This window comes from Parasteatoda tepidariorum, chromosome 3 (assembly GCF_982258835.1).
Source record: "Parasteatoda tepidariorum strain Cologne lab strain chromosome 3, Ptep-v5.0, whole genome shotgun sequence".
NCBI classification, from domain to species: domain Eukaryota; kingdom Metazoa; phylum Arthropoda; class Arachnida; order Araneae; family Theridiidae; genus Parasteatoda; species Parasteatoda tepidariorum.
In genome coordinates, this window is record NC_141757.1 from 23,766,352 (window position 1) to 23,789,968 (window position 23,617).

The window sequence follows — 23,617 nt, forward strand, 5'->3', positions numbered from 1 at the left end:
TTTATGTTTGTTTAAAATAAAAATCAATAACATTTTAAAGTAAATTAAATAATAATTTGAATGATTATTGCTTTATTTAATTTCCGGGGGTTCTAAATGAATTTTTTTATTCCTTGGTGGCGAACATGGACCGAAAGTGTATCAATGGAAATTAAAAAAAAAAAAAAAAAAATTTTCAAATTCATGTTACGGAACCTGCTTTTTAGTGTTTTTTCACGCCGTTTTTTAAAATCGCATACCGCATTTAAGTCGCAAAACTTTTTAAAAACTTCAGTCAAAAATACGAATTTACTTTGTTGAAAATACGACGGGAATTATAGGAAAACTTACATTGCATTTGAATCGCATAAATTAATTTAAAAAAAGGTTAACAAATTTGCATCGAGGCGGAGAATTTACTTTGATAAATGACATGACATGAGTAGAAATTGCAATAAAAACTCAAAGATTTTACTTTACAAGTTTGCTTTGAGGATCCTACTTGTTGACGCTTTCTCATACTTTTTTTTTTAAATTGTTCCACACTCTATTAAATTATGTTTTATTTCCTGATACCATCACAGTTTGTTGCCATGACTATCATTTTAGGGTATTATTATTTATTATAAAATTTTATTTTATGATACAAAATGAAATTTGTAGAAAACCCCTTATCATTCAAAGCTTCCCCCCCCAAATGCATACTTAGAAAACTGGTAGAAACTTTTTAAATTTACAAGATATTCAAATCGGACTTTTCTCATTGGTTACCAATCTTTAAAGATTTTCTTAGATAATTTAGGAATGATATTTTTATTACTAAGAAAAAATTGCTCCAAAAATTTTGTTTAATTTTATTGAATATTTCTGCAGTTATAGTAAGAAAATGTAATTCCAAAAATTAATTTTTTATGAAAATGTCCGTATTTCTGGAAAGCTAGGTTTACGAAATGTTTTTCAAACAATTATATCATATGATAATCAATGCAATTGAGATGATTTACAAGCTTATCACAGTATTTTTGTCATGGGGTGTACGAAGACATTCTTTTTTGTTCGTAATTTATTGCCTGTCCCTTAAACTCCTAAAAGCTTTAAACTGTATTGACATGTATGAGAAATCGATGCTAAAGTTCTAAAATAATTCTTATATATAAAGGCCTGTGTTGAGGTTTGAGTTCGAGATTAGTTAGATAGTTTGAGTTTCCTGTGCTGGCAACATCTTATTGTTTTTATATTCTTTTTGGATGTAAATAAAAGTTAAGTTTTCAGTTTGTTCTACGTGACTTTCAGTCTGATTTGCTCTCAACAAAATCCAACATTTGGTGCCGAAATAACTCGGTAAGTCATACTGAACCTTTTATAATTACTTTCGTCAAAGTTCTGAATTGGAATGGCTACCGGTAGTGAAAAACTTGTAATATTTAAACGCAAACGAACGACGCTACGTACCGCCATTACGAAACTAACGACGAAATTGAACGATGCTGCTAGTACACAAACTGAAAAAGAATACAACATTGAGCGTTTACAAGATAAAATAAAAGAATTAACCTTGGCAGACGATGAAATACACAATTTTTTAAATGATGAAGAATATCAGGAAGACATAATAGAATGCGAAAGATACACAGAAAATGCTCATTTGGCGTTATTTAATTTCAAAAGAACAGCGAATCGGAACACGAATTCAATTTCTGAAACATCGCCAACAGCTGCCAATATAAATAATTTTTCGTCTTCGCCTTCAAATGTTACAGTAAAGTTGCCTACAATAAAAATAAATACGTTTTACGGCGAAATTGAGGAATTCCATAGTTTTTGGGAGCGTTTTGAAAACTGTATCGACAAAAACGAAAGTTTATCGCTGATTGACAAGCATGTTTTTTTGCGGGGATATTTAGATGGAGAAGCAAAACGAATAGTTGATGGAATTAATATAACTGCAGAAACATATGCAACAGCAAAGGATATTTTGAAATCGAAATATGGCGATAAAGATAAAATAATACAGGCTCATCTCGATTATTTAGAAAACCTAAAACCTGTCAAAAATCACTCTCCAGCAGCAATAAATGAGTTATATATTGATTGTAATCGAAGAATACAGGCTTTAGATGCTTTAGGAGAAAAAACTCAATCATACGGAAGAATTTTGGCTCCTAAAATACTTCGTGCTTTTCCTCATGAAATCTGTCGTAACTGGATTGTACATGCCAAACGTGAAAATTTTGGTGAAAGCGAAATTTCAAAATTAATGAAATTTTTATCAGAAGAGGTCGAGGGATCAATTACTCAGTGGCGTAGCGAGGGGTGGGCAAGGGGGGGCATCATGCCCCGGGCGCTAGTCACAAAGGGGCGCCAAATGGTCCGCAAAACAAAAAATTGCTGGATAATTTTTTTTATTATGATTTATTTCTGGAAAATATATTTTAAATTAGTGCCAGTGTGATATAATAAATGCTAATTCATAAATATTATTCATAATATTTAATTCATAAATATTATTCATAATATTTAATTCATAAATATTATTCATAATATTTAATTCATAATGTCAGTTTAATAGTCTAAATCAAACTGTAATAATATATTCATAATACAAAATGGCACGTCTTTTCCACTGGCAGAGTGTCTGCCTAACTCGACCTGTGTCTGTCAGCACTTCCTTCTATGCTGTGTGAAATTATCTCATAATATGTTAAAATAAATATTTGCAGTGTACAAAATACAAACATTCTTTCTTTCAGAAATCTATTTATTTTTATTTGTATAAAAACAATGTAGCTTACGCTTGTTATTTTAAAACGATAACCATAACACTCTAATGTACTTATATGTACAGTCACGGGAAAAAAAGTGTCCGGAAAATAACAACTAAAGGATCGTCTATTTTTTAATATAGATACTTCTCAGACACACAACAAATACAACGTTTTGTCATTTCTAAGAAAGGGCACAAACAACGCCATATTTGTTGTGTGCCTGAGAATTATCTGTTTTTTAAAAAAAAAAAAAGATTATTTGTTACTTTCCGGATACTTTTTTCCGTGACTGTACATATCCGTGACATTTGAGACAGGTTGTGGAAGTCTGCGAAAAATTAGTGAAATACCCGAAATAGTAACTTTTAAGTTATTTTGGGGGTGTATTTTTCAGTTTTGCTTCCTTGTCATCGCGCTCTGCTTAGAATAAAAATGAAATGTTATTAAATATTAAATGTTATATATAAGTTTAATGTCAGCATAAATTATATTGTATATTTCACTATGTTACTACCTTTCAAGTTCAAGGCATTCTTGGTAAGTAATAAATCAAATATTACTTACTACATCTACTCGACGATTCTATTATTAAGTGAATAGAGTATGAAAAAATTTGCTAACAGAAAAATTTGTTGTTCTCATATTTGCCACCACAGATTCAAAATGAATTCATTCATCTTCTGGCATCTACAATTCGAAATCAACTAATAAACGATATCAAAAGAAATAAATATTATGGACTTTTGTTTGATTCAACTTCTGATATCTCTCACCGATTCAACTTCATGTAGATACTGGTTTTATCAATAAAAAAGTTTCCATCAAAGAATCTTTTTTGAGTTTTATTGAAATACATGCTAAAGATGCAGCCTCGATCGAAAATACAATTTTAAAGAAATTAAATTACGATGAAATTTCATTAACAAACTGCAGATCACAATGTTACGATAATGCTGCCGTGATGGCAGGTCACACATCTGAATCGCGATGGAGCGCCAGAATACAAGCAGTTAGCCTTATCATCTCTGGGCTAGAGAAAATAAAAGAACTATTAGAAAGATTAGCAGAGCACACTACCACTACAAGTGACAACAGAAGTGAAGCTACAATTCTGTTGCAAAATATACTAACCTTTAGTTTTATAACTGTAGTTCATTTCTGGTATGAAATCTTAAGAAGGATTGATCGTGTGCAGCTCAGATTACAAGATGCTAGAATGAATTTTAGAGAAGTGTTCTATGATCTTGAATCATTAGCGACTGAACTAGCCGAAATTTGAGACAAGCTCCGTAAAGAAGCAATAGAAAAAGCGGAGTCTCTTTGTGAAAAATGGGATATGGATACAACAATACGTGTCTGGAGAATTGGCAAGAAATGTATACACGATTAAGTGACCTTAATTTCAACTTTGGATTTCTACTAGATGGTGAAAATTTATTAAACAAGGATATTTTGATAACGACCTTGAAAAAAAAATTGTGAAAATTTGGGTGAATTTTATAAAACAGATTTCAATGTAGTAGAACTTTTTATCAAAATATGTGACAGCAAAATGTTACTCCGCAGTAGAAAAGAAATTGAACCTAAAACTCCATAAGAATTTCTTATTTTTATAATCAATCTCGAATGGAGAAGATGTTTTTCCAAATCTGAGAGCGGCACTTCAAATACTCCTGACTATCACAGCATCAATTGCTAGCTGCGAACGTTCATTCAGCAAATTAAAATTAATTTTGACAGATCGCCTAAGTGACCTAGCATTTTTAAGTGTGAAAAGAGAAAAATTTTAAATGATCAATTTTGATGATATTATTGATACATTTGCTTCATCAAAAGCACTGAAAATGTAGACATAGTAATTAGTTTTATTAATGTATTATAATCATATGATTATTAAATATATGTATCTCCTTAGAGATAATAAATATTTACTTTTTTATTGTTTTACAACTGCGTGTTTTTAAAATATTTCTTTATAAATATGAAAAATAAATGATAGGTATCTTTTGAACTAATTCTAGATGATTATATGCATTTCAAAATCTAGTCTTGTTCTCTCAACTACATTATTTGTCTCAAATTTAAAGCCTAGATAGAGTCTATGTCTTTATTTATTTTACTTTATTTATTTATTAATTTGCGAGTATATTTTACATATAATATTATATGGTTTTCGAATGGGGGGGGGGGCGCTAAAAGGGTATTGTGCCCCGGGCGCGAGTTAAGCTCGCTACGCCACTGCAATTACTGCAAGTAATATTAAAGGTTCACTTGCTCCAGACTATCCTATTAAATCCTCCTTAGAAAATTTTAACGTGAATTCTAAATCAGTTACCAAAAGTAAAATAATGTCACCCTTTTGTCCTTTCTGTGAAACTGTCGGACATTGGCCTCAACAGTGCAATGTTGTAACGGACATAGACGTGCGCATACAGAAATTGAAGACTAGTAATAGATGTTTTTTGTGCACTAACCGAGGACATACCAAAAAAATTTGCCCTCGTAGAGAAAAATTTGTCTGTTCCAAATGCAAGAGAAAACACCATACATCAATATGCAAACCTCTAACCAATGAGCAGCCTGTGGCTACATCTACAAACAAAATTGATGTATCGCCTTCCAATTTCGTTCATTTGCAAACTGCACGAGTTTTCATAACTGGGCCCACTGGGATTACAAAATTGACACGTTGTCTTTTGGATGGTGGAAGTCAATCTAGTTTCGTTTCTTCTAATCTTGTGGATACTTTAAAACTTCCAGTCATTTCAACCAGACATTTGGACATTCAAGCATTCGAATCCCCAGCTAATGTTGGCTACACGCGAAGACAAGTCAAATTTCAGTTATCAAGTATCTGGGACAAATCTAAAGTTAATGTTACTGCATTTGAAAGCTCCAACAAATATGCATCACACCTACCTTCATCAACGGATGTTTCACTCTTTGCTAAAAACAAGCGAATGAAACTTGCTGATCCAGATGATTCATTGTCGAACTTACCAATTGAGATTTTAATTGGTGCAGATTACTACTGGATTGTTATGAATTCTGAAGCTCCAGTCAGGTTGTCGGATTCTCTGGCCTTGGTCCCATCAAGTTTCGGTTGGGTACTTAGTGGAACTCGATCACACGCAACAGTTTCCTTCATTTCAACGGTTCATAATGTTGATGTGGATACTTCAACTCAGGAATTAGACAATGTGGTACGAGATTTCTGGAACTTAGAGAGCATTGGCATACAACCAACACAAGAAAAAATAAGTCCTCACAACTCTGAACTCTTAACGAACTTTCATCAATCTTTTGCAATCATCGATGGTAGAAGAGTTGTAAAATTGCCTTGGAAACCAGAAGTTCAACTTTCGTCGAACAATTATGAAGTTGCAATTCAACGATTTAAATCTTTAACAAGGAAAATGCATGCAAATTCAGACTTCAAAGTAAAATATATTGAGCACATGCAAGATTACATTGATAAGAAACACGTTGAAGTTGTTTCAGAAACACATAATGAGGAACGTTTATTTTACTTGCCCCATCACGCAGTAAAGAAAATCACAAATGGAGAAACTAAGTGGCGTATAGTTTTTGATGCATCTTCACATTCTCCAGGTCACCCATCTTTGAACGACGCTCTTGAAGTAGGACCAAATCTTCTTCCCGATATCTTAGCCACACTGTTGAGATTTAGACTTTCTAAAATAGCAATCACTAGTGATGGGCGACAAGCATTTCTGCAGCTGATTCTAGCAGAAGAAGACAGAGATGCAACACGATTTATTTGGTACAATACTACATATACTCCTGATGGGAGACTCCGCACTGAAGATAAAATTGTAACCTATCGATTCACACGTCTTCCATTTGGACTCGTCTCTAGTCCATTTTTATTAGCAGCTTCTCTTCGCGAATTGGCTTCAAAACACAAACAAGCATATCCTACAGCAACTAGACACATTGAGAATAACACCTATATGGATGATTTTGTAACCGGAACGTCTACGTATACTGAAGCTCTGATTCTTTACCAAGAACTGCAGAAACTTATATCACTTATTAGCCTACCATTAGACAAATGGACTACAAATTCTAAGATTTTGAAAGATATGTGGAAACAAGAAAACGTCTCGTTTAAGGATATTACGCAAGTCTTGGGCGTTAAATGGGATACTAACAGGGATGTTTTTCAAATTGATGTGCAGACAAAAATTGTTCAAGCATGTAAAGAACCAGTAACAAAACGCTTACTACTGAAGTTGATGTCAAAGTTTTACGATCCTCTAGGCTTGTTTGCTCCAGTTACAGTAGTTGTGAAGAAATTGTTTCAAGATACATGGCTTAGTGGTATTCAGTGGGATGAACTATTACCTCCATCTGTAGCACAGCAGTGGCACAAGTGGATAAATGAATTACACTATCTGAATGAAATATGCATCCCAAGATGGATTGGCTTTTCCGAAAATTCCGACGTTACCATACATGTGTTTTGCGACGCTTCGGAACGTGCATATGGTGCTTGCTTGTACGCGCGTCACGCAGATGATATTTCTACAGAGATCCATCTCATTTGCAGTCGAAATAAACTAGCCCCAATCAAAAGGGTCACCCTTCCGAGACTTGAATTGTTAGCTGCACTACTAGGAGCTCGCCTACTCCGATACTTTTGCAGGGAAACGAACATGAATTCCCACACTGCCATACTATGGAGCGATTCTACTGTAGCTTTAAGTTGGATAAAGGGAAATCCTAACCTTTGGAAAACATTTGTCTGCAACAGAACAACAGAAATTCTTCAAAACACTACTTCAGCACAATGGCGCCACTGTCCCGGTACAGATAACCCTGCGGATCATCTTACTCGTGGTACCTTTCCATCACAGTTATCGATTTTAGAATCTTGGTGGCACGGCCCGAAATGGCTAAAAAATGATCCAGAAACTTGGCCTATCAAAGTTTTGTCTACACGTACACAACCTTTAGTTGAAGCTGAATCACGAAAAACCAAATTTCAATCCTCCTACGTTGCAACAACAGAACCCATCATAGATATATCTCGTTATAGTTCTTATACGAAACTCCTTCGTGTGACTGCCTGGATACTACGTTTTGTATACAACTGTAAGACACAGCAACGCATAACTCATGAATTGAATTGTAATGAAATAGAGAAAGCTAAAAACTATTGGATACAGACTGTACAGAATCAATGTTTCTCAGCTGAAATAAATGCCTTAAAAGCGGAACGTCCCCTGCCGAAAAAATCCAAAATTTCCTGTTTCAATCCCTTTCTCGAAGATAATTATTTGCGCCTTGGGGGAAGGCTGCAATTTTCAAACATTTCATCTGACACTCGACACCCTTTATTGCTCGATTGTAAACACTATTTTGTCCACCTTTTGATCCAGCATACACACATACGACTCCACCACTTAGGTGTGCGTATAATCCTGTCCGAGTTACGTTCAACCTTCTGGATTTTAAGAGGACGTCAAGCTATAAAGCAAGTTATTCACAAATGCCTACCTTGCAAGCTGTTCAAAGCGAAATGCGGAAAACAAATCGAAGCTCCTTTACCTCGTGAAAGAGTTGTACCTTCTGCTCCATTTACTACCACAGGAATTGATTTTGCTGGACCCGTGAATATTCGATGTTTGAAATCAAGAGACACAGCCTACATAACACTATTTACTTGTGCAACAACACGTGCATTACACATCGAACTTGTGTCGGATCTTACCACAGACAAGTTTCTTTTGGCACTACAACGTTTTGTTGGCCGCAGAGGACTCCCACACACAATCTATACCGACAATGCTACCACTTTTCATGCAGCAAATAAGGACTTGATTCTGCTATGGCAAGTTCTGTCATCAGCTAAAACTCAGCAATACTATGCCCAAAATGGCATAACTTGGAAATTTATCGCCCCACGAGCGGCTTGGTGGGGAGGCTGGTGGGAACGCCTAATCGGAGTTGTCAAGCGATGTTTACGAAAGGTACTCGGACGAGCACTTCTTGACGAGGAAGGTCTGTCCACGGCCCTCATTGGAATAGAAGCCGCTCTGAACAGCCGACCTTTGGTATACGAAGATGGAAAAGATGGCAGTTCCACAGCCTTAACACCAAGCCATTTCTTGACAGGACGAAAACTAACCGCCATTCCATCCAGCCCAAATAACAACACAAAGCTAAGAAAAATCTACAAGCAGCAGCAGGACTTACTCGACTGCTTTTGGAAAAAATGGTCTAAGGAATATTTGCTTCAATTGCGGTCATTTCATCAAGTTCGTAATCAGGACAATATCATTAACATCCGAATTGGCGATATTGTACTTCTACAAGAAGATGTCCGACCACGTCACATGTGGAAGAAAGCTAGAGTGGTGAACTTGCATGAAGGACGAGACGGAAAAATAAGATCCTGTGAGCTGAGAGTTAATGGTCACAATATAACCCGTCCGGTAGCTCTGGTCATCCCCCTCGAGGTCGACCAGGGTGGGGAGGATGTTGAGGTTTGAGTTCGAGATTAGTTAGATAGTTTGAGTTTCCTGTGCTGGCAACATCTTATTGTTTTTATATTCTTTTTGGATGTAAATAAAAGTTAAGTTTTCAGTTTGTTCTACGTGACTTTCAGTCTGATTTGCTCTCAACAAAATCCAACAGCCTGTGTTAAAGAAAAAAGTAATCAGTCGAATACAGCATCTGCATTAGGGGTCGCAAATTTATTTTAAGCAAGGGCGGAACAAAAACATATCGAATTTACACAATTTACTATTGAGGAACGTGGTACTGGAAAAATGAAAGCCAATTTTATTGCCTGATTGAACTTTAAGTTGTTTCTAATAGTCCCTTTTTAAGGATTATAAGTTTCCTCAGGCAACCAAACAAGTTTTAATGTTTTTAGTCCCGTCCAATAATAATAACCAGTTGTAATTCGTTGGGTTTGGATAGCGTTTTTGCTTTTGTCCTTGCTTAAGCATTTATTTGTGTTTCCTAATGTATAAACTCTTTTTTTCCTCCACAAGGATTCCAAAATTATGTGTAAAGCGCGGTCATTACAAAACACCCTGTATATTGTATGTGTCAATAATATTTCTAATAGATGGTGCTTAGCACAATGTATTATTAATTAGTTCAGATTCGACTCAACATTGCAACATAATCATTAAAGTTTCTTGTTAACATGGGTGAAAGCGAGACGGAAAAGAAGAAGAGCTGTTAGTAAAACCATTACAGTTTTATCTATTTTCTTCTTTAAATTATTTTAGCAATATCCGCTCTTTCTTCTTCTTTTTTTCCGATAGAAAGCGGTTTTATATACATAGTATAATTGTAAAAAAAATTCTTGGTAGTAACAGAAATGTATCATTTTTTTTTTAGAAAGAAATGCTAGAATGAAAAGCCTTTCGTAACAGTTTTTACTCTTTTGGGCCTTGGTATACGTAGGCTTCTAGCCCTGCTTGTCATTAAATATTTACTGTCATAAAATGTGTTTGTAACAATTCGACACATGCAACTCATAAGGAATTAAGATTCATTTCATCAAACGTGGATAAAGAAACAGGAACTAAGAAACGAATAATTGAACCCCGAAAATATTGTATTCCACAGGTATAAAAAACTATACAATAATCCAAACAAAATACATCCTAAATAACTTTTTACCTATTTATCGTCTTCTTATTAGTTGTGTTACGAAATCAGACAGAAAAATGCGGTTTTTCTAAATAAACATAATGTTTTCGAGATGGATTTGGATTTCTGACTTCAAAATTCATGATTTAAACAGTTTAAAAAAATATTTAAAAAAACGGTACAAAAATTGCTTCTCCTTTTAACCAATTTTCTGAAGATATAAATTATCTAACTCATTCGTTTTTACCATAACATATTTAACTTAAGTAACTCAACTTATACAACGCCTTAAACATTATAGTTAAAACGAGAAAATTTTATCTACTTTAATCATACATTTGTTAAGGACTTCACGAATCGTAAATTTTCAGGCGCATTCGTAGATGTTCGTAAAAGAGAGTGCTAAACTTGGAGTAGGGAGTAATTGGGGTATCCTTATTCCTATTCTAAGGTGTTAAATGGTATCTTGAAGGAAAAATTACCTATTTGCAGCTCTGTATCACCTTCGAATTTGTAGGTGGGAAAGATGATGATGACCCGCGTGTAAGTTTTTTCTAGTGACAACGGTGCCTTGTTTATTTCCACTACGGTTAAGACAAAAGATTCTTTATACTTCGTCAAGGTACCTTCTCCCAGAGTGCTGCACTGTTAAAGGGGAAAAACATATATAATTCTCGACGCTCTAACGGGAACTATTTTTAAAAATTCCCCTCTTTATATTATGATAAATAACGCATCCGAAATCACATCTTTCAAATTTCATTTCGTAAAACCAAGGAACCCCAGACCAAACATGTTATCTTTCGCCTTTTTGGCGCTTTTTCGGAAATCATTCTACGATACCAAACAATTATTCAAAAAAAAAAAAAAAAAAAATCGAATACAATTTTAATATAAGTTTTCTTTGCAATAAAAAAGTAGGTTTTTCTTATTGAGAGTCTAATTTTAATATTTTATGCATCGAACGGTTTTAAAAAATGCCCTTAAATCCATTGGTTCAGAAAATGCCCCATAACCCATTTCAAATAAAGAAGAAGTGTATATTATTACCATTTATTTTGAAGAAACAGCATTGTTCTATCTATCTTCTTACATTAATAATACGAGTTATAATATTTGTATTGAACTCAAAGAGCAGAGATTCTTGAAACCTCTTTTTCGCTCTCGTCAAAATGATAGAGTTTCACTCTCTATTTCTGGTGCCCGTGATATTTTCGGGATAGAGTGTTTAAAAGTAAATGAGCAAAAAGATTAAAACAATCGATTTTTTTATGCCCGGAATCCTGTTTGTTTCTCAATTCAGTACCAGACTAATAAACGACAGTCATAATTACCTCAAATGTTATAGAGTCATAATTATCCTAAATACAAACTAGTCTTCGTGGATCACTTTTTGATGGAACTAATACGAGTTTGCGTTATAAGGAGAGAAAAGTCACGAAAATATTCGACGGTTAGCCCGACAGCAAGGTGATTCTAACCCATGATATGTCTACTAATGAAGATATTTTGCATCAGCACTGTGGTCGATGCGAGCCGGGAGCTGAATTCGTATAAACCAGCAACCGCTATGATTGGAATCTGCCTCACCCCATTAAGAGGCGAATGCTCTATTTGAGTTCTCAATTCCTCAATCTCCTCAATCAATTACTCAATCTCACGCGGATCAATTCTGCTATTTAAAGTAACTTATAGTTTTTCTGCTTCACAGAATTTTAGAGGTAAAAAATATCCTTCTTCTTCTTCAGCACTGCAGCCTATCACTTGCACAGGCTGCCTCCATCTGACTCTGTCTGGAGCAATAGATCTCTCTCAACAGAATCAGCCATCCTGATATGTGTGTGTGTGGGGGGGGGGAGCTTCCATTTTTTTTTTACCTTCTGTTTTTGAAAAAAGTCACTAATTTAGTTGGATTTAAGTCATCATTACATTTAAAAGGGTGTCCAAGCCGTCTAATGTTGCTAGCCTTTATAACTTTGGCAGCATCTTGGCAGTTCAAGATTTCCCTTACATACTATTGATACCCGAGTTATCAAATGTGAAATGAGAGCTATTGACAATCCTTCCTTCCTTCATATTCATTGGCATCAACGATGTTTGATACTGATCAGGATCACTATCATATTGTCGCATGAAACAAAAATAATGCATTCAAATCTTTATTAAGAAAGTTGCGTAAATATATTTGCAGGTTATCGTTCTTGTTAGTATTCAGTGATCTTCGTTTTTTTTTTAAGGTTACGGACATATCTCGTTTTTTTTTCCTTCCGACTATGACATCACATACTGAAAAAGGCTTTCGTATTTTAACTCAAAATACTCGACTTTTTGCAGTGTAGTAGCCCTTTTGTGGGGAAAAAAAGAGGAAAGGTAGTATTGACATAGTGGATAGTTTCCACAGTTTGCTACCACTACTGTTTTAAACCAAATGACAGTCGTATACTTAAGATGACACTTAGTATTTATGGTTTTAACCTATTAAGGACGGATTTTTTAGCATTGCAATCATGTGAAAATGCTTTTGAGGAAAGAGTAGTGTTATATTATTACTTAAATTAGCAGATATTTTATCGTAATAGTTGTCTCTTAGTTGTTGTTGACGTATGCCTGCTAAGGCAGAGGGGTGCGATTGTTCTTGTCTTCCAGTGGCGCCATCTATGGCCGAGAATTCGACATCTGCCACATCCATACGTCACCCCCGTTTATAGGGACCCATTCATACATCCATGCATTTATCCACAAATCGTAATTTTGACCTGAATTAAAGAACGATCAATCTCCTATTCAGTACCCCCAGAGGTACTGATTTGTCATGGAAACATGGAGGACTTTGCGACTCGACAGACTTAACGTGCATCAGTCACCATTTTACTACACTTACTTCGGCCGGGGTTCGAACCCACAAACTCGCCCAGCGTCCTACCAACCAGGCTTTCCCGGCCTCTGTCCCTTAGTTATTTTTATTAAATAAAACATAGTTTTAATGTTAATTATGTATTTTTGAAGCCTTATGTTATTAATATATCGCAGCAAACCAGAAAGTTTTATTTTTCCAAAATGAAAAGTAACAATGAAAAAATTTTAACTACCAGTTATTATATCCGAGAGCGTTTTGTTATCAAACGATGCCGTATTGTGCCTCCGAGTTGTTACCTTTCGACTATTTTCAGTTGAAATAGAAATAAATAAAAAAAATCTTTTTCATTGTTTCAGATTCCCTATTTTTGGCTTAGCGCGAAACAATTGAACTAGACAGCGTGTGACGACACATTGACTTCCAAATAGAATGTTTTTACTCTTTTGAAATTATTCTAGAATGCGTCGCCATTTTGGAGTTTTGGACTCGGGGAATATATTTTTAATTTGCGATGTCTGGTGGAGATAATGTCTGATTGCGACTTTTTAGTTGATGGATAGGGTCTCTTCAACTTTTTAAAGATCAGACTCTGATTCAACCTGAGAGTAATGAACGGATTGCGTTGTGTCCTGTAATTGAAATAAATTATTAAAGATTACAGGTAAACCGATGCGGCAAGACAGAATTCATTATCTAGATCAGTAATAAAAAGTAGACTTTTCTAGACACTTTAACGCTGTTTTTCGAAGCTTTGTCGCCAAGGAAAATAAAAAAGCCATAGTTTAAATGCCTTACGCTTGAAGCGATGGGATGATTTTAAACTATATAGATATGATCTTGCAGTGAAAAATTATCTGGAACTTTAGAACAGACAAATTACTTAAATATTTTAAAAGTTATGAAACTTTTAATTAAAAATCTACAATATGGCGACATTTTTCCATGAAAATTATCAAAATCTTTGCCTTATTATCAGTTTTTGCAGATTTCTATGAGCCCAGGTAATGCAGAATTGAAGTAAGTTTTTAAATATTAAAAAATTAGACCGGAAACGCTTCTCTTTTTTGCAAAACTACGGCTTTCATTTCGCCATTTTCAAAATAAGCGTAAACAACGTTTGACTTTAGATAGGCTAAACTTGATCTAACAGTCAGGAGTAACAGTTGTAAACTCACAGCTGTTTTAAAAATAACACACTATTAAAAAAAATGATAATAATAATTTCATATTACGACTTATCCTTTGAAAAATAGCCTTAAGATTTTTTTTATGTTTGAACCATACGAGACTAACTTATTTCACAATACAATTTTTTTTTTTAGGTTCAACATATGATTTTCAATCACTAGTATAGCTTATAATACTTATTAGCTACATTTTTAATATATCAAAACATATAGACTCTGTGACTGCGTCTTTCTCAGGCTTGTAAAATGCGTGAAAAACTACTTACAAATACTTCATACAGTAAGTAACAGGTTTAAGCGAAAGATTGTACATTTGTTATTTTATTTCATGGTATAATTTTATCTTATACTTGCTTATCCTCTACGTGCCTTTGGGCACTTAAGGCCTCTAGCATATCCCTCCAACGCCTCCTGTCTGTAGCAATAGATCAGTGATTCTCAACCACTGTGCCGCGGCACTTTTGTGTGCCGCCAAATTCTTAAAATGTGCCGCCAAATATTAGAAATGATACAATAAAAATTAATGCTCTTTTTATTACAAGTAAAGTTTAAACTAAAGAAAAGTGTATAGATATATAATATTATATATATACTTTTTATAATTTTTCCACGCTTTAACCGCGTGAACATCTCTTTGTGGGCGATTGTCTTGTCTCTGACAATCTTAAAATAAGAAGGAAGTGTTTAAATTGTCTTTGACACACAATTTTAAATAATGTTGAAATTAGTAGGAAATTTAATGACTATTAAAATTATTAATTAACAAAGGCTAAGACAAGCTAAATACTAACTTCCAAACGAAAATAAAAGCTAATCAATAAAGTAAGCTATGCAATTAATAGTTATAAAAACAAATTAACAAAGGATAACTAGCAAAAAAAAATAAGCTAACATAATTAGCAAAAAACTAACTAACAAGAAATCACAAAAAATAATAATTAATGTAAAAAAACTAACAGTTAATAACTATGGAAAACAAGCTAACAATTAATAACTAGCAAAAAAAACTGTTACTAACTAATAAAAAATTAGTCGAAAGAAATAATTAATCCCTTAATAAATGTGCTTTTGAAGTACATATTATTTTATTTCACATTCAAAATTATTATCACAAACTATTTAACACAGTGTATTATAGGTAATTAAACAACTTTTAAACTAATTGCTTTCATTTTGTGCCGTCAAATTTCGAAATCGTTAAAAGTGTGCCGACACAAAAAAAAGGTTGAGAATCACTGCAATAGATCTTGCTTCCTCCCAGCCAGATATTCTACATTCTCTTAATTCGCCTAAAAACATGCGCTGGATGGTAAGTCTGGGTCTTCCTCTTGTTCTTTTACCATCAGGGGCCCATGTAAGTGCAACAGATGTAATTTTTTCTTTGGGCATTCTAAGGATATGTCCGAGCCAGCTCCATCTTCGTTTTTTAATTTCACCTTCTATTGTTTTTATTTTAGCTTTCTTTAATAGATTTTGACTTGATACTTTTGAAGGCCAGAAAATTTTAAAAATAAATCTTAACCATTTGTTTTGAAAGGTTTCTAATTTTTGTATTTCGATCTTAGTCTGTAGTCTGTTTCCAGGTTTCTGCGCCATATAATAGTGCTGCTCTAACAATAGCTTTGTAAACAACTTTTTTTGTCTTTATTTCAATATTTGACTCTCTCCAAAATTTATGTAATCCCTTAAAAAGTTTTATCTTATAATATAACCGTCGTTTAGCAGCCGACCCAATTTTGGGTTTACGACTACTAATGTTCAACTCCGTAGTCTTGTAATTTTGAACTCAATCCAGAAGACAAGGGAACTCCTGGATTTAATATTGGAAGAAATTTGCCTTCATGGAGAACATTTTGATGGAGGTAACCCGCATTCGCGTTACATGGGGAGAAAAAAAAATGAAAACTTCCCATGGTTAGCCCGACGGCAAGGGGACTCTAATCCATGATCCGTCTACCACTGAGGATATTTTACGTCATCATTGTGGTCGGTGCAAGCCGTGTGCGGAATTCGTAGCGACCAGCTATAGCTTGGATTCGAACCCGGTTCACCTCATTGGAAGGAGAACGCTCTATCCCCTGAGCCACCACGACTCTCATGGTATAATTATTGAGTTTAGATATTTAAATGTTTTTAATTTCTTTTAGACAGCCTTTTTTCTTTTTGAAAAAAAAAATACACATAAGCTTTAACGCTTTCAATTTACGAAAATTAGCAACATGAACGGAATATTTATAAACTATATCTATAACTTTTATTCAAAATTCAATTCAAATAAGATTCAAGCACATATATTTAGCAATTTTTATTATTTATTTTACTTAATTTATTTATTTACTAGCCGCCTAAGGCGGCCAGCTGTCCGCCACGCTAAAGGTTTTCACAAATAAAGTTTTTTAAAACATAGCAGGAAATCAGAAGATTAGTGGACAATTAAAGTGTTCCTGTCCTGCAATTTTGTCTTCATATCCAGATGAACAGCGACAAATATATCAAAGCGAAGCGTTCTATTTACGTATCGAATATGTTGCCACAAAGTTATATGTTGCCAAAAAGTAATACAAAAGTTAAACTTTTCTCCACTTAGATAAATGTAAACTAATGCGAACCTTACAATTAAATTATTAATTCCTTCGTATATTATTGGTTTTAGTTGTCGAAAATTAATATTTCAATTGTAAGGTTCGCATTAGCATACATTTATAAGAGTGGAGAAAAGTAAATGCATTTTTTAATAGTTTTTTGAAAATGGCTTTTTGAAGACGAAAAAGCATAGATTTTTCTTACAAAATGACTAATAACTAAAAAACTAATCCAAATTTTTGAAAAAGAAAAAAAATACTTCTTCATTATGTCAAAACACAATTATATGCCGAGTTTCGTGCCTGGGCGAGGCTTCTGGGGCGATATATTGTGATTACAGACACACACAGCCGCGTTTATTATTATGTATAGATATATTGATTTTATTATCTCCTTAAAGCAAAATCCAATTGGCGTGTAAAAAGTTGATAAGCTTAAATATAATAAGTAATGTAGCGTAACTACCACTATAAATATTAAATACGAAATGAGTAGTATATAAAGCATGTTAACTCATATTTGACCAGAGATATCACTTAAAATATGACGCTTAGCATCTTAATATAGTAGTATATTCCCTCAGTATTATAGTTCTCTTTTATTTCATGTAAAATGCAATTACTATTTATTTATTGGTTTTTACTTATTTATTTATTTGATTTATAATTTATTTTTAATATATCTGCTTATTTTAATTGCTTCGAAAACAATTCGATTAACTTCAGAAAAATAATAGAGCTCAATATTGCGAACTCAATGTTTACAAACTGAACGCTGCTAATATACTAATTGCTATATATCTTTGTTCTCAATCTAAAACATAGAGAGAACGGTAGCAACGCTATTTTTAAACGTGTTTACTAACCGAAAACACAATTTAATAATGAGTCCTATAAGATTAATTAAATCTCGGAGTAAAATAAAACGGTCGCTTTTCTTTCATTAATTACTGATTATCTTTATCCTTAATCTTAGAAGAAACTGCTGAAGCACTATTTTTAAGCTAGTTTACAAAATTTTATTAATCGTCCTGAGCTACTCTTCTTGAAATTTTCGAATTTGCAGCGTCACCCCCGCATCCTGGATTGTTTTTTTGTTCCTGTTTCTCTAATTCCTTTTTTTTCTTCTTTTCTTTTTTATCCTCATAACCTGTGATTGTGACTCAGGCAGCATGCACGTATGAATACCCTGACTTCATTTCCACAGCACCTCGATGCGCGGATAAATATAGTTCCACACGGCCCGATTTTGGAGGGCGAATCGCGCAAGAAAAGTCTAGTTAACTGCGGAAAGAAGATCGGACGACGAGGTGGAGGAAAGATCGTTTGCTCCTGTTTAGTTTCAGTTTTGTTCGAAAGTGCCAGTCGAAAGGGTGACCGTGAAAATTTATGTACCATTGGATTTTTCTAAGAAAAATGGCTTTTTAAATAAGAGGTGAGTTAATGACTTAGAATTTAAAATATGTTATTGCGGTGTTTGGCTGAAATTTGTGATGTAATTTTAGGGAAAGATAATGACAAAAAAATTAATCTTTTATGAAATAAATTAATATTCAATAAGCGAGATAACAATTTTTCAACATTATTCATTTACCAGTATTTGTGAAGTGATATAAATAATAAATTGATGAGTTATCTTGCTATATTCGCATAAGATTATTGTTACTGTAACAGAGATGCCAATTTCCTTGGGACAGCAAATATATATATTGAAGTGGTAGTTTATCAATTGTGATTCTTGGTTTTATAAATTCAGTTTAGTAGACTTTTATCCACTACTATTTCTAAATAATTCGTAGGCTTATATATTTCATCACTTCATAGTATTTGTGTCATGCTATACCTTTTTGAAAGGCAAGCAAAAATAGTCAAATATTTGCAAATTTACTTTGTAGTTATTTACCGTTTTTTTAAAATTATTTTGGCGTGTCCGGAGCAGTTGGCATCTCTGCTGTAACAGTGAAGTGATAGGCTATCAAGTGTAGTCTAATCTGATTTTTTCTAGCATTGGTTTCTAAATTTCTGATCGAAATTAAAACATTAATTCATATGCATCACTGCTAAGTTTTCCGGAAGATTTTATTTCTGTATTTAATGTAGAGGCAGGTTTTTTTCAAAAATTCGTAGGATTCATATAGATTAAATATGAGGCATAACTTATCTATTTTATTTGATACTTTATCTATTTTGTTTCGTGATTGTTTTCTTACAATTATGTATTACAAGAAACATGTTTTGATCTACCCACTTTACCCTAGAGTAAAGGGGGTATAGCTCTATAATTAGTATATATTTCTCTGAAATACATATGCAAACATTGTTTTAGAAAAAAAAAATGTTCTTAAATAAATGTATCATGATTATATTTAAAAAAAAGCTAAAAAATATTTTTTTTTCTTATTATTATTAAATTAGAGTTTTAATTTTTTCTTATTATTAATATTCATGGCTAATCAAATTTTGTTTTCACTTCTGATGCAATATACTTTGCACAATTTTATCAAGAAGCTAAAATTGTAATAGTTTTTGGTTTATTTGAAATCAGGTCTGAAAGCGAGAAGGAAAGGAGAAAACACTAGTAGTAGAATTATTTCAATAACATATAATTTTCGGAAGAAGTAAATCTATTCTTAACAATAAACAATTCACTGCTATTATTTTTTTTCTCGTGGAAGAATCAATTCAATTTATAAATTGCATCTGTTAAAAAAGTTTAGTAGTTATAGATTATTATTCCCGAAAAAAAAGCAAAAAAAAAAAAATTTTTTTTTTGTAACCAGTTTTTACTTTTTTTCCGTCTTGATATATACATACTTTCTGCCAAGTTTGAAATATAAATAAAAGTGGCAAAATTAACATCTATAGTGGTAATTTAAAGTGTCTTTACTTTTTATAGCAAACAGGTATTTATGCTGAATTTAGTTACTTAAAAGAAATTGTTTTGTTCTTTTTTTCCTAACCTTTTGTTTTCCATGAAAAAACTGCCATAATGAAGGCAGAAACTTGCATGAAAACTCATCTATATATTTAAATATGTTCATTAAATTGTACCATTATGCTATTTATGTAATTTTTTTTAATTGTATTATATTTCTGTTGTATTGTTTTTCCCTCTATCATTCTTCTCTTTAAATAATAAAATTTAAAAGAAATTTTATTTTCAGCGTTAAAATCACTATGTAGGACTATAATCAAACAATTAAATCATCTCTTAGCTATTTCATTATAAAATAAAGAGCATTTGATACTTACAAGAGCTAACGCAGAAGTAAAAAAAATATTCCTATCATTCAACACTTAGCTAAGCCTAGCCATGTACCCACTTTACCCTACCTTAGAAAGCAATTCATAATAAATAGAATTTTATAATTTTATCTTTAATTTCTATGTAGATCTGTTCTTTAGATGTTCCCCTATCAGTTTGAACTGAAATTAATAGTTTTTGATAGATTTTAATGATATTAAAAGAAAGTTCTTCAGCTTAAAGTAATATACTTAAATTAATCATGAACAAATAGTTAAAAAACATTAAAAATTTTTTTTTCAGTTTCTGAAATTGAAATGAAAATGCTAGCCCGTAAATGTCTTTAAAAATATTAAATAAATTATCTCAACTTACTGGTCTTTTAAATATACACCCTCTTTACCCCATGTACCCATTTTCCCCCATCTGACCCTACCTAATTTTTTAAAAGGTCTAGGTGGTTTTTATTTTATAAGGAAAGAAAGCATTTATGTATTTTTTTTTTCACTTTCTATAACTTATTTAAAATTCTACTTAGGATTCTGAATTTTTTTTATTGAAGTTTACCATAATGCAAACACTATTTTAATGCAAACACTACTGAAAAATATTACAAAGAACTTTTATAATTTAATTTTTTTAGAGCTGCGAAATTCAATTTAAAAAAAAACGGTATTTAGTATTTTCGCTGTAACTTTGGAAGTTTTTTGATTATTATCTTATACTTGGTGCCAAATTACTCAGATATGAACAGGTTATATCATATGTTTCGTTGCCCACGAGTTAATTCGGTCGAAAGTAATAATATAGCTCTTAGTTCAGAAGCAAACGCATCATCCCTTATTTTTAAGAGGCTGTGCCATTACATAACTACGAAAATCAAATTGATAAATAAAAATGTATAGGTTGAGAGGAGGCAATTGTTTTAAAATGTAAAAATTGCTATTTGTTTCGAAAGATTATAATCTATTCTAAAAATAAATTTAATTCGAAAACATGATTTCGATTGATAGATTGTAATTTGAATTTTATCAATATCATGATTTTTTTCATCATCGATAAAAATATAATTAAACTATAATATAATTAAATAATAAAAGCAAGTAATTAAATAAAATAAAATAATTAAATAACAAATTTTTTTTATATCAGTGATAAAATGAATAGTTTTTCGCCATTGTAAAAATTGAACAGTGTAACAGTTCAATTTTACGCGATTTTTATCAATTTTGTTATAAAGAAGTTGAAAATTTCTTATTATTAGTTTTCACTTCAAAATTAAATATTCGAATCTTCTGCTTAGTAAGTTAACTCTTATAGGTGCAGTGTGACCAGTATGGCAACACTAATTCAACAAATGTTACAAACCACTAGAAATGTAAAACTAATTGCTTTTAAAACGCTTAACAACCATTATTCTTAAAAGAATATGCCGACGATACAGCAATTATCACGAAATCTATGAGTCATTTACAAGCCTTCAAATACATGCAAAAGAAGATCTACAATATCGAAAAATGGTGCTCACAATGGAAGATAAAACTACACCCGGATAAGTGCCAAATGATTATTTTCAATAGTAAAAAGAAAGGTAGAACTATTCCTGATATAGTCCTATAGAAGCAGATCATTAAACCCACAAGGAGTGCAAAATATCTAGGAGTCACCATCACCTCTAATTTAAGTTGGAAACAACACATAAATATAATTATTAAAAAAGCGAATGGTGCCTATTGAGCCCTCAACTCCATATTAAACTCGAAGTCATCTTTAGACTTAAAATGCAAGCGCACTGTCTATCTAATGGCAGTTAGGCCAATTCTAACTTATGCCTGCCCCGGCATTAACACTCTAAGTGATCATTTAAAAAATAAACTCTCTATGGCAGAAGGGAAGAATATAAGAAGACTCGTCGGCGCCCCTAAATGCATTAGCAATAATAGTATAAAAAGGGATCTTAAAATTGATGACATCAACGTCTATTTAAAAAATTTAAACAAAAATTTCTACGATGAAGCAAAAACCTGTACCACCAGCAATTTTAACTCACTCTTAGATTTTGAATTAATTGACGACAACACTAAATTTAGTCCAATCACTGCCTTTTTCCTTAGGAATATGATGTTGCCCTAGCACACGAAATACACTCTCGATTTTTGGTGCTACGCACCCCCTCTTCCCCCCATCTCCATTCCACCTCACTACTCCTCATCATCGATTAAGTAATACAGATGAATCGGTTAATGCCGCTTCGCGGCAGCGCACCGAGATTTATATGATTTCTACCATTCTATTCTTAAAAGAACGCCTTTTTCCTATCCGATGGAGTTTTGTCCCATAAATTTTGTAAATAATTGTAAATACTTGTATATATATTTTTGCGTATTTATTATCATGCATTTTTCCTTTTCTCTGAGGCTATGTGGCCACTCTGCATCTGAGAAGCTCGGGGGTAATACCTCGTGGGGAGGCGAGGCAGTCTGTCACAAAAACCTCTTCTTTCTCTTAAATTTGTTTGTTTAATCTCGCTACTTAATTTTAATTTTCACTCAGTAAATGTTACTGAACCCCAACTTTCACCATTCATTTGCGCTTCGGCGATTTATTATTTATTCCCACTCAGATGAATAAGTTAGAGCCCCTGGCGGACTGATGCTAAGATAACCACCACATATGAGTATGAGTAGTCTTAAAAGAACAAAGAGCTAAAGTATGTCACTTCACTTTTGCACTATTTAATATCCTGCTTGACTAAAATCTCCAATCAAAATACCGTTCCGGTAAGAGTTAATATCTTAAAGTTAATAAAATATTCTAAGCACAAAACAAAGGACGACTGTCTTAAATTAATTAGGAAGGTCCACCCCCTGCTCGCCAACTCCTGTAAATGCTTCTGATTCCTCATTATCCCCCCCCCCACACTTAAAGTCGATATTTTCCACAAGAAGTCAGAATATTTTGTTTTCGAAATATACAATCATTGTAGTTAAAGATGATCATTACATGTAATAAGAGTGTTTTATTATGATGATGAACATGAAAAGAAACCCACACACCCTGGTGTTATGCATATTATACGACATTCGAATAAAGAACTTTTTAGATTTTTTAAATTTATTGTTGGGTATTGTTAATTAATCAGTAACTGTTAAATGTTTAAATCAATCTACGGAGACTTACTATACGGAAATTCGATGATTAGATCGAAAGCAATAATGAAGTTCTAGTTTTGCTTGGCTGATTGAATCTTTTTGTGCTTTAACTTAATTAGCAATTCAATCTAATTTATAATTAGTCGTTATTCCAATTTAATATTTACAAATTCAGAAACATCCGATGATAAGTTACTGTGAATAATTTATCCAGTT

The 23,617-nt window shown here is 32.8% G+C and overlaps 2 protein-coding genes across 5 annotated transcripts in view; both read left to right on the forward strand.

Annotated features, from left to right (window-relative positions):
- Positions 1 to 1,213: 1,213 nt before the first annotated feature.
- Positions 1,214 to 23,617, forward strand: part of LOC107438284 (uncharacterized) — a 72,335-nt gene continuing 49,931 nt past the window's right edge. For 2 of the 4 annotated variants that reach the window (XM_087158960.1, XM_087158962.1), the window contains exon 1: positions 1,214 to 1,320. The gene's annotated coding sequence lies outside the window, so the exon portion shown is untranslated. Of the gene's footprint in view, positions 1,321 to 18,172; positions 18,441 to 23,617 lie in introns of those variants that run through there. The other 2 variants (XM_087158959.1, XM_087158961.1) reach the window with 1 other exon arrangement.
- Positions 4,074 to 12,213, forward strand: LOC147813471 (uncharacterized). Its single transcript, XM_087160042.1, has 6 exons — positions 4,074 to 4,120; positions 5,251 to 6,062; positions 6,177 to 7,862; positions 7,962 to 8,824; positions 10,872 to 10,922; positions 12,091 to 12,213. The coding sequence occupies exons 1-6, from the start codon at positions 4,074 to 4,076 to the stop codon at positions 12,211 to 12,213; spliced, it is 3,582 nt and encodes a 1,193-aa protein (XP_087016168.1).